The sequence below is a fragment of the Miniopterus schreibersii genome, assembly GCF_964146895.1.
Source record: "Miniopterus schreibersii genome assembly, chromosome: 2".
Taxonomy (NCBI): Eukaryota; Metazoa; Chordata; class Mammalia; order Chiroptera; family Miniopteridae; genus Miniopterus; species Miniopterus schreibersii.
Window position 1 is genome coordinate 142568763 of NC_138102.1, and position 14445 is coordinate 142583207.

Sequence of the window (14445 nt, forward strand, 5' to 3'; positions counted from 1 at the left end):
GACATCTTGGAACGTTTGCCTGAAAGAACTTATTTAATAGAAGACACTGGTAATATAAATTCTATGCCATTCACCTCCCTTACTAAAAATAACTCTATGATCAAAGAGCCAACTACTAAAAAATATAAATTAAGAAATAACTACTTTTTTGAGAACCATAAACCTGAACATGTTCATAAAAAAAGCATCCAAGAGAAATTTCATTATCTTTCTACCGAGAATAGAATATCCTTTGCATATTCCAATTGAAGACTACACCTTTAAATCTAGTAAAGAAATATAAAAGGATACCAGAATACATCACTGAAGAAAATTAAAAACACCATTCTTCCAGGTATTTTACATCTACTAACCAAACAATTCAAAAAAAGGAGAAATATCCACACAAAAATGATAGTGTACCGTGAGAAACAGAATTCTAATTGTTTCTTCAGACATTCTTTTAGGTCTTCTGTAGAAATTGCTGAATTGCTTTCTCCTGATGGCAGAAAACCAGAGGGGAAAAAAATTAATACCAAATTACCATAGGTGGTAAACTTTACATATTGTTATACTTAGAATAAGTCACAAAGTATATACAAATTAAACTCATCAAATTAAACTCTTTATTATTTTTTATAATTCAGATAGTTTAAAGCCCAACTAATTTCTTTCAACCAATCTATTCTTCATTCTTTAGAGATTTCACATCAGTTTAAAAACTTTTATCAAGTAATTAACAAAACACCATTAATATAATACACACAGTTAACATATTGTAAAATACTATCCTAAATAGTTTAAAAAGAACAAGAGTTAATATCAATCTAAATTTGAAGACAGGGCTAGCTAAACAAAGTGGATATAAATATATGTATATGTATAGGCACCTGCCCCCATAGTATTGGCAGAAAATCTGGTATTAGTCACACTCCTTAAACTTCTCTCTCTCTTTTTAAAAAAATATGTTTTTATTGATTTCAGAGAGGTAGGGAGAGGGGGCGGGAGTTAGAAACATCAATGATGAGTCACTGATCGGCTGCCTCCTGCACAGATGACAACCCGAGCATATGCCCTGACTGGGAATCAAACCAAGATCTCCTGGATCCTAGGTCGATGCTCAACGACTAAGCCACGTCGGCCGGGCTAAACTTCTATCTTTTAATATTCTTTTTGTTCCTTAATTTTAGAGCACCATTATCTTCCTAGGAATATTTAAAGCACTCAAATATCCAAAGAACCAGATCAACTAACAGTCTCCTATGCTTTCTATTATTTAAACCCAGAACATGAGACCTTTTTTCAGGACTCAAGCCTGGAAAACCATTATTCTCTTACACAGACCCAAAGCATGTAATTTGTCCTCTTCTTTTTTTTCCAAATCCTCACCTGAGGACATGTTTAGAGAGAGAAGAGGGAGGAAGAGGGGGAAAGAGAGAGAGATCAGCGTGAGAGAAAAACACTGATCGGTTGCCTTCCATACGCTCTATGACTAGATAATCAAATCCGAAACCCAGGTATTTGCCCGGACTGGAAATCGAACTGGCAACCTTTCAGTGCACAGATGATGCTCAACCAACTGAGCGACTCTTAAAAGCATTAATATTTAATTTCCTTTAAACATACAGACAATAGGGTGTATGTAAAGATAAAGTCTGTGTATGACTTTAGCATTACCTTGTCTTACTATTCAATATTCAAAATGATATTATATATTAAATTAACTTCATTAAAATGAATATAAACATTCTATTTTTATGTATATACAATCCTTCTAATACAAAATTCATCTACCCAATTGCCAGCTAAATGAGCAATAATTTCATTTAACCTTTCAATGTCATTATAGCAAACTTAATAATATACCAACTGGTTGCCACATTACGTAAATCAACTCTATATTCAAAGTAGCCGGTAGTTAGGTATATTATGACCATAAGCAGAGAGTAGAACCTGCCACCTTAAATTATTATATAGAAATACCATCTTACCCCAATTCAGAAATCAACTTACAAGCCAATAGACTTTAGAAATCTAGTCCAAGTATTTATAATAAATAAGGAAATTGAAGACAAAGGTTTATATACCTTGATGGAAGGCAAAGACAGAAATGCCTACCCCTTCCCATTACACTTATTTTCCAAAGAGACCCTTTGGAAATTAGAAAAATGAAGTTAGGTCATGAGGGTCTATGGTCCAGTTTTAGTTTCCTTTAGATTTCACACATTTTAAATCCAATCAACTACTAATCCACGACAGTTAAGTGAATGTGAAAAAAAAACCCACCATGTTCCACAAGTTAAATTGTAGTAAAACCATGTTTTTAATACAGTCTTTTCCTTAAAATTAATCCCCACAACTTCACATTTACAAATGCATTTCACAATGACAAAAGTGATGGGAAAATTGACAGGATCTGCATTGATTCCAACTAAAAGTCCAAGAAACTCAAATCCTATGAAAAATTGTAATTTAGGCCTTTTTCAACTATTTTTTCCCCTTTTATCTTTAATTTCACACTTTCCTTTAGTAGGAAGTTTAAAGTTAATATTCATTTTAAATTACAATTTTCATGTTTGGCCATTTAAAAACAGTATTACCTAACAACATTTCATTAACATTAACTTCTTTCCCAGTAAGAAAATAAACTAATCAATGCCATAAGATAATTGGAACAATGATAGAGACTTGGGACTAGGGGTGAGAAGACTAGTATACTGAATTCTCATTTGACCAATAAAACCTAAAGCTTACCAGAAACGTCATATATTTGGTAAGTCAGATCTTCCGGCCCTAAAATCATTCCATCAGCTGATTCTTCAATGCTTGTAGAATTTCTTGTTGTTTCACAAGATGAATACATTACTTCATATTCCTTACACATGTCATCTGAAAGCTCTGTATTACCTGTACGAAAGAAAACATACTGAAAATAAATAGGGAATTCTTTAAATTCTATCTTTAGGAACTCTGGGCCCCCCGTCTTCTATATCAAGATTTCAAGGAATTCTACCAGTTGGGGAAATGTCCACGTAGTTTTAAGTTCTCTTCTTAAGGCAGTTAAGTTTTGACAATTATGGGTAAGGTAAAATGATTAACAGTAGCTTAAACTTATATAGCACCATCTATCAGACAGCTTAATGCACTTTTATTAACTTAATTCTGCCAAAAGTAACTATTATTACTATTTTTATTATTATTGTTTGAGCTATAGATCAAGGACACAAGCACAGACAAATTAAGTCAATTGTCCAAGGTCAAATAAGTAGGTAAATAGCATTGCCAATGATGGTAGATCAAAACTAATTTCTAAATACCATTTTATAAATGGGCTTAAAGGCTGGACGATACAGCTATTATTTGAAATTAGTGACCATTCACACCAAATATGAGAATTGTATACAAACTACATGTTAAACGTTTATAAACATATTTAATCAAATAATCAAAGGATGTACCCCAAAGTTCTATAAACTGGGTTGGCCATATGTTTAAACAAAATGTGATTTGTTCTGACAAAATATTTAGGACTCACCCTCAGGATGAGACCCTGATGTGGCTGCTGTTTCATGCCAAGAGCTTTCAGTTCCATGAGTTACTGGCGTGGCATCAGTATTTCCAGGAGGAATTTCTTGCCACACTTTGGCATTAGGATTTAAACCAGTTCCTTTAGATGTTACCTGCTAAATAATCAAAGGATCTATTTGTAAATTTTAAAAGTCAGTGCATTAAAAATACAGATTTAGGTAAAAGACTTTTTCTATTACTTAAGTGTGAAGAAAACCGCAATATTAAGTAATGTAATAATAAATAAATATCAAATAATATTTTAAGTTTTTGGCGTAACTTGATACTAAAAATCTTTTTAAGTGTATGAACTTGAAATGTATCTATATAAAATTTAGCTACCTATATAATAAATATTTATACAACAGTACTAATATAGAAATATTGCTTTACCTCAATCTACTTGCAAATGTCATAAAATGTATTCAGACTATTCATATATCTTTGACATTACCATGTGTTTGTTTATCCAGAGCAAATTTTGAGTTATCTAGAGAGATTTTAGAGTATATAATTTTTATTGCTATTCAAGCTGAAACAAAGACCTTCCTCTGAGTCTGATCTATCACTGGAAATGCCCTACATTAGAATGTGCTTTTCCAAATTTGTCCTTAAAGTGTATATTCTTTTTTTTTAACTGTTGAGAGTATCACAGATGTCCCCCAATTTCCCCCCCTTTACCCTCTCCGCCCAGCCCCTGCTTAATGTCCACAACATTACTATGTAAAATTACCATCCAAAGTGATCTTTTGCATACATCATTTAATCAGACACACATACAGGTGAAAAGTAGAAATGGATCACAGTATGCAGGGTGGGGAAGAGTATTCAAAAGATGGAGAGAGAAGAAAGAAGGATGCACAAATACACTTCTCTTATCTCAGTAAACCAAACAACTGGACTCAATCCTTCTCAAATACATTAATGACCCTTTCAAAAAGTACACCTTTTCCAGAAAGTTACTTTTAACTGTCTTCTCGGCTATAGGCCCTTTCCCTGGATGGCAAGCACTACAAGGCAGATTCAAAGGGCAAGGTGCTTTCAAGCTTATGACCTGCATATACTTGGGATTCAGTTTTCATGAAAAATAACTGGTACACACTGAGCCATGTATCAGGAGATTGTTATAAATTCTGTCTACATGGGGGGTGGTCTTACAACTGACACTGACTCATGGTGTTTAAAAAAAATTTTTTTCATCAGCGTTTAAGGTATAACCAACACCAAAAAATGGCTAACCAAAGCAGGACTCTGGGTAGGTGGAACTTCAGAGCCCTCAGAGTTGCTGAGAAGACTCAGCTTCTGGGAGCCCTGACTGTACTTCCTGCAACTATGTCCCATGAAATTCCTCAGTAACCTTTTAGTTTAATAAACCGATTTTTTACTTGAGTTTCCTTACTGTGCAACTATTATGACTAACATGACAATAAGAACCAATGAAACATTGTTTAATTACACTGTATAGCTTGCCATGTATTTTTTGATTGCTTATCAACTGAAACTCAATTTGGGAAAAAGGGAACACCCAGACACAATGTCCTTATCCATGTCAAAGTTCATTCATATGCTGGGAGCAAAGGCTGGGCCTAAAATGGTGATGGCAGTGGCATTATTTTACCACTGACACTGTTTAGAATTGCCAGGTATAGAATAATAAGCATATGCCTTTTAGTCAATTTATTGTTTAAAAATTCCCTACAGACAACACACACCCTTTCTGCCTTCACCACAGTAGTACCCTCCCACAACTTCACCTTTACAACTGAGCTAAATGAATATGATTTGGGAATTTAGGTAGAGCTTAATTTCTGACAGCAGGAAAAAACTATGAGGAATTTGTGATAAACCTAGCTTCCCTGCCATGTAAACAGTATCAAACTTGATATTAAGCACTTTAATAGAAGAAAATCTATGTACTTACATACCCTCCTCCTCCCTCACATTCCTCAGTTCTGAGAATACCAGTTATATCCCTACCCAAGAAAATGGCAAATAATAAAGACTACAGCTCTCACAGAAACTTAAATTGTTATGCATAGTAGTATGTGGCTTTAGTAAAGCAGAATAGGAATTGTTATTTCAAGGTACTTAATAATCATTATGTAAACATATAATGGTTGAGGCTCCAGAATTACACTTGAATTCAAAACCTAGCTCTAACATTAACAACTGTGTAATCGTGGGAAATTTTCCTAATTCATCTGAGTGTCAATTTTCTCAGCTGTAACCTGAGGTAGGAATTCCTTATTTTAAGAGCTAAATTGTATTAATACTTGAAAAGAAATTAACACTAAGTATAAATACCCCATATCCTTTTTTATAAAGTATGTTGGTTTTGAATAGGAGGTAATTCAACTGTACTCTCTCAAAAGTCCACTACACAAACACTAATACATTACATCAAAATAACTGCAAGGTGAAGTTAAAAGTAAATTATCATGTCAAAGAAAATTAGCTTTGAAGAAACAGGTGCAAATCACAACAGACAAATGGATGACAACATAAAACTGCAACAGAACACTAAAAACAAATACTAGGAAAATAAAATACCATTTTACACTCGTTAAATTAGCAAAGCACTTAAAAATAATTCCCACATTGGCATAAAATTTGCCAACTCATTCTTTACTGGAGATTGCATAAAATACTGCAACTCGTTCCCACATGTTAACACTATTTATAAGAGCCAAGAAATGGAATTAACTCAAAGTCAGACAAGGAAAAAGGAAACTATGACACATTCATTTGGTAAAGGAGTGCACAACCATTCAAAATTATAAAGATACACTACCATATTTTATAAAATCTAAAGGGGCACTAACATATCACAAAGAAAAAATTGCCATTTATTAAACTATGACACACCAAATATTTTAGGATGTATCCCTATTTTCGGAGGAGTTACAATGTGCACCAGACGTGCATGTTAGGGTTAATGAAATATGAAAAACATCAAAATGGAAAATGCTTTCATACAATGGAGTGAAAAAAACCATAACCACAGTAACAAAAGCAATTAAGCAATTCTATGACCTAGGCACTGAACTGAACGCTTTACATATATCATCTCACCACTTCTTAAAACAATCCACATGTACTACTCTCTCTCTATTACAGGTTATCCTATGAGAAATATGTCCAACTAAAGACACACACAGATTAAGTATGAAGTCAGCATTAACCATACAATGATTACAATTCATATATTAATACAACTGCAAAAAGTACATAACGTGGATATGGGTCAGAAGGGACCATGATCTGCTACAATAACCAGATCAGGGATTTCTTCCCCTTATAGAGCATTTCATTAATAAAGCATTCTATTAAAATGGTGACATAAGTTTTAGTCATAACAGATATGAAACTTAAAGTAAAAAAGCTTATTACATTAGGGATTTTTCAGATGAGAGCATAAATGTGACAGTGCCTAGTATATTAAAATAAAAGACTTTGTACCTATGTGTATATATATATTATATACTATTATTCTTGTTTTATAGTCAAAATTTATTAAATTTACATAAATGTTGACTATTTTCTATGACCATCATCATTCTTTCTTGCATTTCAGACCTTTCTTCTGGAATCATTTTCTTTTTCCCCCAAGGATATCATTCAGGTATTTTTTAGTAAACTCTCAAATTGTAGTTCCTCTAAAAATACTTTTATTTTTATCCTCTACCTTTGCTGTATACAGAATTCTTGCTAGAGACATATTCCCTTACGGCACATTAAAGATATCTCCACTGCCTTCTGATGTGCACTACTGCTCATCAGAAATCAGCCATTAATCTAGCTGACACTCCTAATCTCTTATCTGTGGTTGCTTAATCTCTGTAAAGGGTGTTTTGCAATCGTAAGTGTAAGTGTGAAATTCTTTTTAATTTATTCTACTTGAGATTCACTAACCTCTTTGAAATCTAATGTATCTTTCATCAGTTCCATAAAATTCTTAGCCATTATCTCTTCAAATATTTCTTCTCCACCAATTGCTCTATTACTTCCTTCTGAAACTCTAATAAAATATACCTTCTCATCCTATGTTCTACCATTCTATACCAACCTCCCATTTTCCATTTATTTGCCTTTCTAAGAAATTACATTCTGCACAATTTATTAAGATCTTTCTTCCAGTTCATTATCTCTTCGGCTGTTTCTAAGATGAGGTCAACTTGTCCAGTAAGTTTCTAAGATCTCTTTTATATTTTTTTGTTTCTTAAAGTTCCTTTTGGTTCTTTTCTCAAATCCAATTAACATTTGGTTTCTTGATCATTCCTTCCTTTAAGCATTCTTATTTTATAACCTATATTTGATAATCACAGTATCTGCAATCTTTGAGGGTTTTGTGATTTGTGGTTTTTGCTAAGCCACTCTCATGATTACTTACATGCTTTATGATTTTATAGGTTAAGCCTATTTTCCTTGGAACTTCATTTGTGGGAAGTTTGAAGATTATGTTTAAACAGCAACCCATATTTTTATTTGATTGCACAAATGTGTATATTACGTAGGGAAAGTTATCCTGTATGTGTTATTAACTTACAATTCTTAACTTTACAAAGATTATGTTTAAAATGTGCTCTTCAGGAGAGGATTTGTTTTCTTTCTACTAGAGCAGAGATTTTAACCCTTTTCACCTCAGAGCACACAAAAAACTAATTACTAAAATTCTGTGGCACACCAAAACTAATTTTTTGCCGACCTGACACAAAAAAGAAAAAAAAAGGTGTAATTCTGATTCATTCACACCAGACGGCTATTGTTGTGTTTGCTGTTGTCATTTATAATTTGACAACCTAAGGGAAAAGAGGTGAGTGCCCCTCACTAAATAGTCTAGTGCATGTTTTAAAAATTCTTGTGGCACACCAGTGTGCCATGGCATTGACTAAAAATCGCTGTGCTGAATGACTGTGTAGTAAGACTATCAATCTGGTATTGCTTTAAATATTCAACATGGTATTGCTTTAAATATTCAACATGCTTTAAATATTCATGGGAAGTGTAAATTTTGCCCTACTTTGGCAACAAAGAGGATTTGTGGCTAGAATTATTAGGGAAGACTTTTCTCACACCAACCCAGAGTCAAGGGTAAAACTGACAAAGTTCCTTTTCTTTAAGAAAGCTTGTTTTGTGTGTTTTTTCCTACTTTACCTTGTATCCTGCCTCTAAGCACTGTTCATTAAAACAAAAGCTCTGGGCCACAACAGATGTGTTGAGGGTAGCCCTTAGTTTTATCACCTGCCTATCTCTCTGAATTAGTATTTTCTGATTGTTTTTGGTCTGAGAGTTCATTTGCTTTCTTATCAGCTTTAAGTTTTCCTTTAAAAAAATATTTTTAAAATTTGCTATTTAGAGAGAGAGGAAGCGAAAGAGAAAGAAAGAGAAAAACACTGATGTGAGAGTGAAACATCCACTGGCTGCTTCCTGCATGCTTCCAACTGGGGATGCAGTCCACATTCCAGGCATGTGCCCTGACTAGGAACTGAACCAGCAACCTTTCCGCTCACGGGACGATGCCCAACCAACCGAGCCACACAGGCCAGGGCTAAGGAATTTTTAAAAAATATGTTTTTATTGATGTTAGAGAGAGGGGAAAGGAGGGGGAGAGACAAAAAAAATCTATGTGAGAAGGAAACGTTGATTGGCTGCCTCTGGCACACACCCCAACCGGAGATCGAACCAGCAACCTGGGCATGTGCCCTGACAGGGAATCAAGCCGGTGACCTTTTGGTGCACAGGCGATGCGCAACCACCTGAGGCACACTGGCCAGGGCTAACAATTTTTTATAAAAATATTTTAACCAACATTTTCAGTTGTTTTCCAGAATACCTCATTCATAATATTCTTTTACAAGTACCAATATTGTCTTAATAAAGCTAAATTGAAGTGTAATTCCAACAATTGAGAGGCAACTATGGCATAACAGAAAAAAAAATTTAACTTTATTTTGCCATTCAGAAATTATGAAATTATTGGCCTCAGTTTCCCCATTTTTAAAAAACATAGTGCCTAGTCTATCAAAACTTCTTATAGTCTCTACACACCTTGGACACCTAACTTAATTTGTTTTGGTCACTACTTCCTCTTTCCCTTTTGTATTTATTTATATATAACCTCTATTGTGTTACCACTATAATAGTTTATTTAAACAGGTGTTCTTTGCAACTAGGCAGTGGGCTCAAGGAGGGCAGAAATTAGGTCTTCCTCTTCTATTTTAGCTATTAACACAAACCAGGTGAGAGTAGACCTCCAACGGCCTAACCAACAAAATAGTAGAGGCATGTGTGCAAAAAAAGAATGTTAAAAATCTGTAATTACCTCTCCAACATGCTAGACCAGAGTTGACAACACTCTCCCCCTCCCCTTTTTAAAATGTGGTCTGAGTTTAAAATGGAAGTCTTATGCCGCAATGATTTATGGCTTTTTGTTTCAGGGCTGCTAAAAGCTTTTACAATAACATCAAAACCAATAATAAAGTATCAAACTTTTCAAGGGAGCAAAAGCATCTTTGAAGAAGCATATTTGAATAATCATAGAAAAATCTTAGCTTAGAGATGTTAATTCACAATTACCTCATATCATAATTAGCTCAGAAAGGAAAGCAACTAATTTTCTTATTACCACCACATAGCCATGTCAGGACAGGTACCAGGTATTATTTAAAAATCTCTATGGTGTAATTTTAGAAGCAAGTTATCTTTATATTTCTCACTACGCGGACATGCAAACAATGTGTACTGTACCAAAAGTATCAAAGGTTTTTAGCAGTCAGTATGCAGAATCCACTCTGGCTAAGTGAAAGAAAAAGGTAATTTATTAAAGGGTAGTGTCACTGTCACTATGTCACTAGAAGGGCTGAAAAAAACAGATGTAAAGGTAACATCACCCAAAATAATGTTGCAGAAGTGGCTTGATGAGGAAATCACTATCCCCGCCACTGCCAAGCACTAAATGCCAAAATTCAAATTCATTACATATAACCTTTAATACGGCAAGCACCAAAGCCGTTTCTCCATTAGGAACTTAACTCTGAAACCATTAACTCCACTTCAAGCTGACCACCTCTACTCCATTCCTGCCTGCAAAATGAAAGCTGTGAGTAGAACCTCCATTTCCTTATATTGTGTATTTTCAAATAGAAATTATCTGTGGGTTTGTCTGATCAGTGGCTCTGAGGTACCAAGCTTGCATCCACCTAGATATGTGAGAATCTGGGAATTTTGAGTTTTGACAAGTATGTACACTGGGAAAGGCCTGACTCATAATATGGGCATTTCTACAAATTTAGAAAGCTACCCAAAAATTAGGAGGCCCCAAATATGACAAACGTACACTATAACAGATTAAGGCTAATATTTAACATACAAAATATGCACATATACTTAATTTATAAATACCCAAATAATGGGGGGGATTATGATAAAAAACTTAGCTTTTACTGATGAGATGTACTATTTCATTAAGCATTTAGTAATTAATCAAAATAATTAACTAGATGATTTTTAGCAGCATACTACCCGTAAATTTGATGTGTCCCTTGCTACTGATGCCAAGAATAATTAAAGTGTGCCGTCTATGGCATATTTATAAGTGTGCAGTGCTCCTGGGCATATTTATATTTTCACCAGCCTAATTAACAGTATACACTTTAAAAGCCAATGTACACAAGAAAACATACACAAGGATGTATTATTGCAGCACTGATCCCATGAGTGAAAGACTGAAAACAACCTAAAGTCCATCTATAGACAAATGGTTAAATAAAATGTAGTATATTTTGTAATACATAATACTATATATATCAAAGAATAAAGACAGGCCTATATACACTAATATAAAAAGTGTTCCAATATATGTTGTTCAGTGAAGAAAATCAAGTTGCGAAACATAAGTACTTTGTTTTATCATTTATGTTAACAAACATAAAATCACTAGACAGGCAAATTTATAGGTATGCAAAAACAGAAGAGGTCTAGAAAGTTACACCACCAACCTATTAACAGAAACTAAGGTAATATGCCAAACAGGGAAAATGTATAAAAAGACAAGACGGGCCCTAGCTGGTTTGGCTCAACAGTTAGAGCACTGGCCCGTAGACAGAAGGGTCCTGGGTTCGACTTCTGCCCAGGGAACGTGCCTCTGTTGCAGGCTCCATTCCCTGCCCTGGTTCAGGTTCAGGCAGGTGCCTGCGGGAGGCAACCAATTAATGTTTCTCTTTCACATGGATGTTTCTCTCTCCCTCCCCACTGCCACTCTCTCTGAAAAGCAATGGAAAAAATATCCTTTGGTGAGGATTAAAAAAAAAAGAAAAAGACAAGAATGGATAGTTAATTACAAAGTATCATTTTTACTATTAAACTACTTAATGCCACTTTGACAAGTATAAAAACAATCAGTTCACTGCTGTAATTCACATAACTTTTCTAAGAGCTGGAAATGCTTATGAAAAGCCTTAAAAATATACTTTTGGTCTAGAAATTCTACTCGGACGAAAGAGATAAGTAAAAATATACGAATAAGAATGTTCACCACGCTAATTTTATAATACTGAAAATTTAGAAACATCCAACTGCTATCATCTGAATGTTTCATACTCCTCCTCCCCAATTCATATGTTGAAATCCTATTGCCCAATGTGATGGTATTGAGATGTGTGGCCTTTGGGAGGTACTTAAGTCAGGAGAGGGGACCCTCGGCAGGCTGGGTGGCTAAGTGGTTGAGCACTGACCTATGATCCAAGAGATGGCACCATTCAATTTCCACTCAGAGCACATGACTGTGTTTTGGGCTCGATTCCCAGCAGGGGGCATGCAGGAGGCAGCTGATTAATGACTCTCTCATCACTGATGTTTCTATCTCTCTCCCTCTCCCTTCCTCTCTCTGAAATCAATAAAGACATATTTAAAAAAAAAAAAGAGGGGAGCCCTCACAAATAAGATTAGTGCTCTTCTAAAAGAAGTCCCACAGAGCTCCCTACCCCTTTCACCACATGAGGACAGAGAAAAGGCACGATGAATACAGAAAGCCCTCACCAAACACCCAATCTGCTGGGTACCACTATCCTGGAATTCCCTGAAATGGATTTCTTTTGCACCGTTAGAGCCTAAATGAACTAAGATACCAATTACAGAGGATTTGTTCAATAACTGTAGCATAGCCATTTATTTATTTATTTATTTATTTACTTACTTAACTTATTTTTTTAGTCTAGCCATTTATAGAATATCCCAGAGCCTTAAAATCAGGTTGTATATAAAACTGGTGAAATCTGAGTAAGTTCTGTAGACTGCACCAGTATCAATTTGCCGGTTTTTACATCACACTATAGTTATGCAAGGTGTTACTACTGGGGGGAACTGGACAAAAAGTACATAGGACCATCTGTACATTTTTGGGGCAGCTTCTTGAGAATTTATAATTGTTTCAAAGTAAAGTTTTTTAATATTGTAAAGAGAGTGAAATGTTCACAGAAACTTAGGGGGGGGAATAAAGCAAACTGCTATCTTATTATAAAAATGACTTAATTTTGTGAAAATATGCACAACTATAAAAAAGACTAGAGACTAAATATTATGCCTGGCCAGCATGGTTCAGTGGATCCAGATCAAGGTTCAATTCCCGTTCAGGGTACATGCCCAGGTTTTGGGCTTGATTCCCAGTAGGGGGCATGCAGGAGGCAGCCGATCAATGACTCTCTCAACATTGATGTTTCTATCTCTCTCTCCCCCTCTCCCTTCCTCTCTCTGTCGTCAATAAAGACATTAAAAAAAAAAATTAGTGTTATCACTAGTTACCTCTGAGCAGTAGTGTTTTTATTTTCATTTTTGTGCTTTTCTGTATTTTCCTGAAATTAACATCTATTACTTTTACAACCAGAAAATATATACGGAAACATTTAAGATCCAGATAAAAGACATATCAACTGGTAAAATCATCCTTGGCAAGTGACATAAAAGACTATTGCCTTCAAAAAAACTTACAGAACCACCAATTGCTAAGAAAAGCACAAACAAGCAAAATGACAATTCACAGCAAAAAGTATCCAAAAAACTAATACACATGGAAAAGAGTTCAATCACACTGGTCATTGAAGAAACACAAAATAAATCAATTATTTCATTTTAACTTATACAGTGAATTGTACAAATGAGAATGCCTGATGCAGACAAAGATACAGTAAATTGGGCAATAGTAAAAAACAGTCATAACACTTTTGGGAAGCTATTTGCCAATACTGATATAAAAAAACTTTTAAAATGTTCACTTTTTGACCTAGTAATGCAGTGAATTTTAGCCTAAGGGCTTTATACACAAGAGTGTCCTTTTTAGAATTACTCAACATAAAGAAAAACTGGAAACTAAAAATGTCCATCAAAAAAGTTGATGTGTTTTTCTATTAGAAAGTCTTTAAAATGACAATGAATCTGACAAGTTTAACTAGAACAAAGGCTTATATTCCCATTTAAACTCTAGATAACCATGTTTGATTCATTTTTTGACTAAAGTCTAATAAAGAACTTCATCAAAATCCTTATATCTTCTACAGAACTAGAAGTCAAGTCCTTGAGGCTACACAGTTATATATACATATTAAAAAAAAAAAAAATCTATTGATTTCACCAGTTGTTATTGGCCTAGTCAGGTTTTCTGATTCTTCCTGATTCAGTTTTACATGATCTCACTTGTGGAATCTAATGAACAAAATTAACTCATGAACAAAATAGATCTCAGAGACATAGAAGCATGGAACAGAATGATGAATCTCAGTGGGAAGGGGAACTGGGGGAGTGGATGGGGAGAGATTAATCAAAGAACTTATATGCATAACCATGGACACAGACAATAATGTGGTGAAGGCCTGGGTGGGGGGTGGATGCAGGGTGGAGGGAATCAAT

General features: G+C 34.6%; 1 protein-coding gene across 13 annotated transcripts in view; it reads right to left on the minus strand.

Moving 5' to 3' along the window:
- Positions 1–14445, minus strand: part of LARP4 (La ribonucleoprotein 4) — a 63872-nt gene that overhangs the window by 38842 nt on the left and 10585 nt on the right. For 10 of the 13 annotated variants that reach the window (XM_081127089.1, XM_081127087.1, XM_081127088.1 and 7 more), the window contains 3 exons: positions 3515–3662; positions 2734–2886; positions 403–478 (listed from right to left, as the gene is read on the minus strand). In XM_081127089.1, coding sequence (XP_080983215.1) covers positions 403–478; positions 2734–2886; positions 3515–3662 — 377 coding nt within the window. The remainder of the gene's footprint in view (positions 1–402; positions 479–2733; positions 2887–3514; positions 3663–14445) is intronic. The other 3 variants (XM_081127086.1, XM_081127084.1, XM_081127085.1) reach the window with 2 other exon arrangements.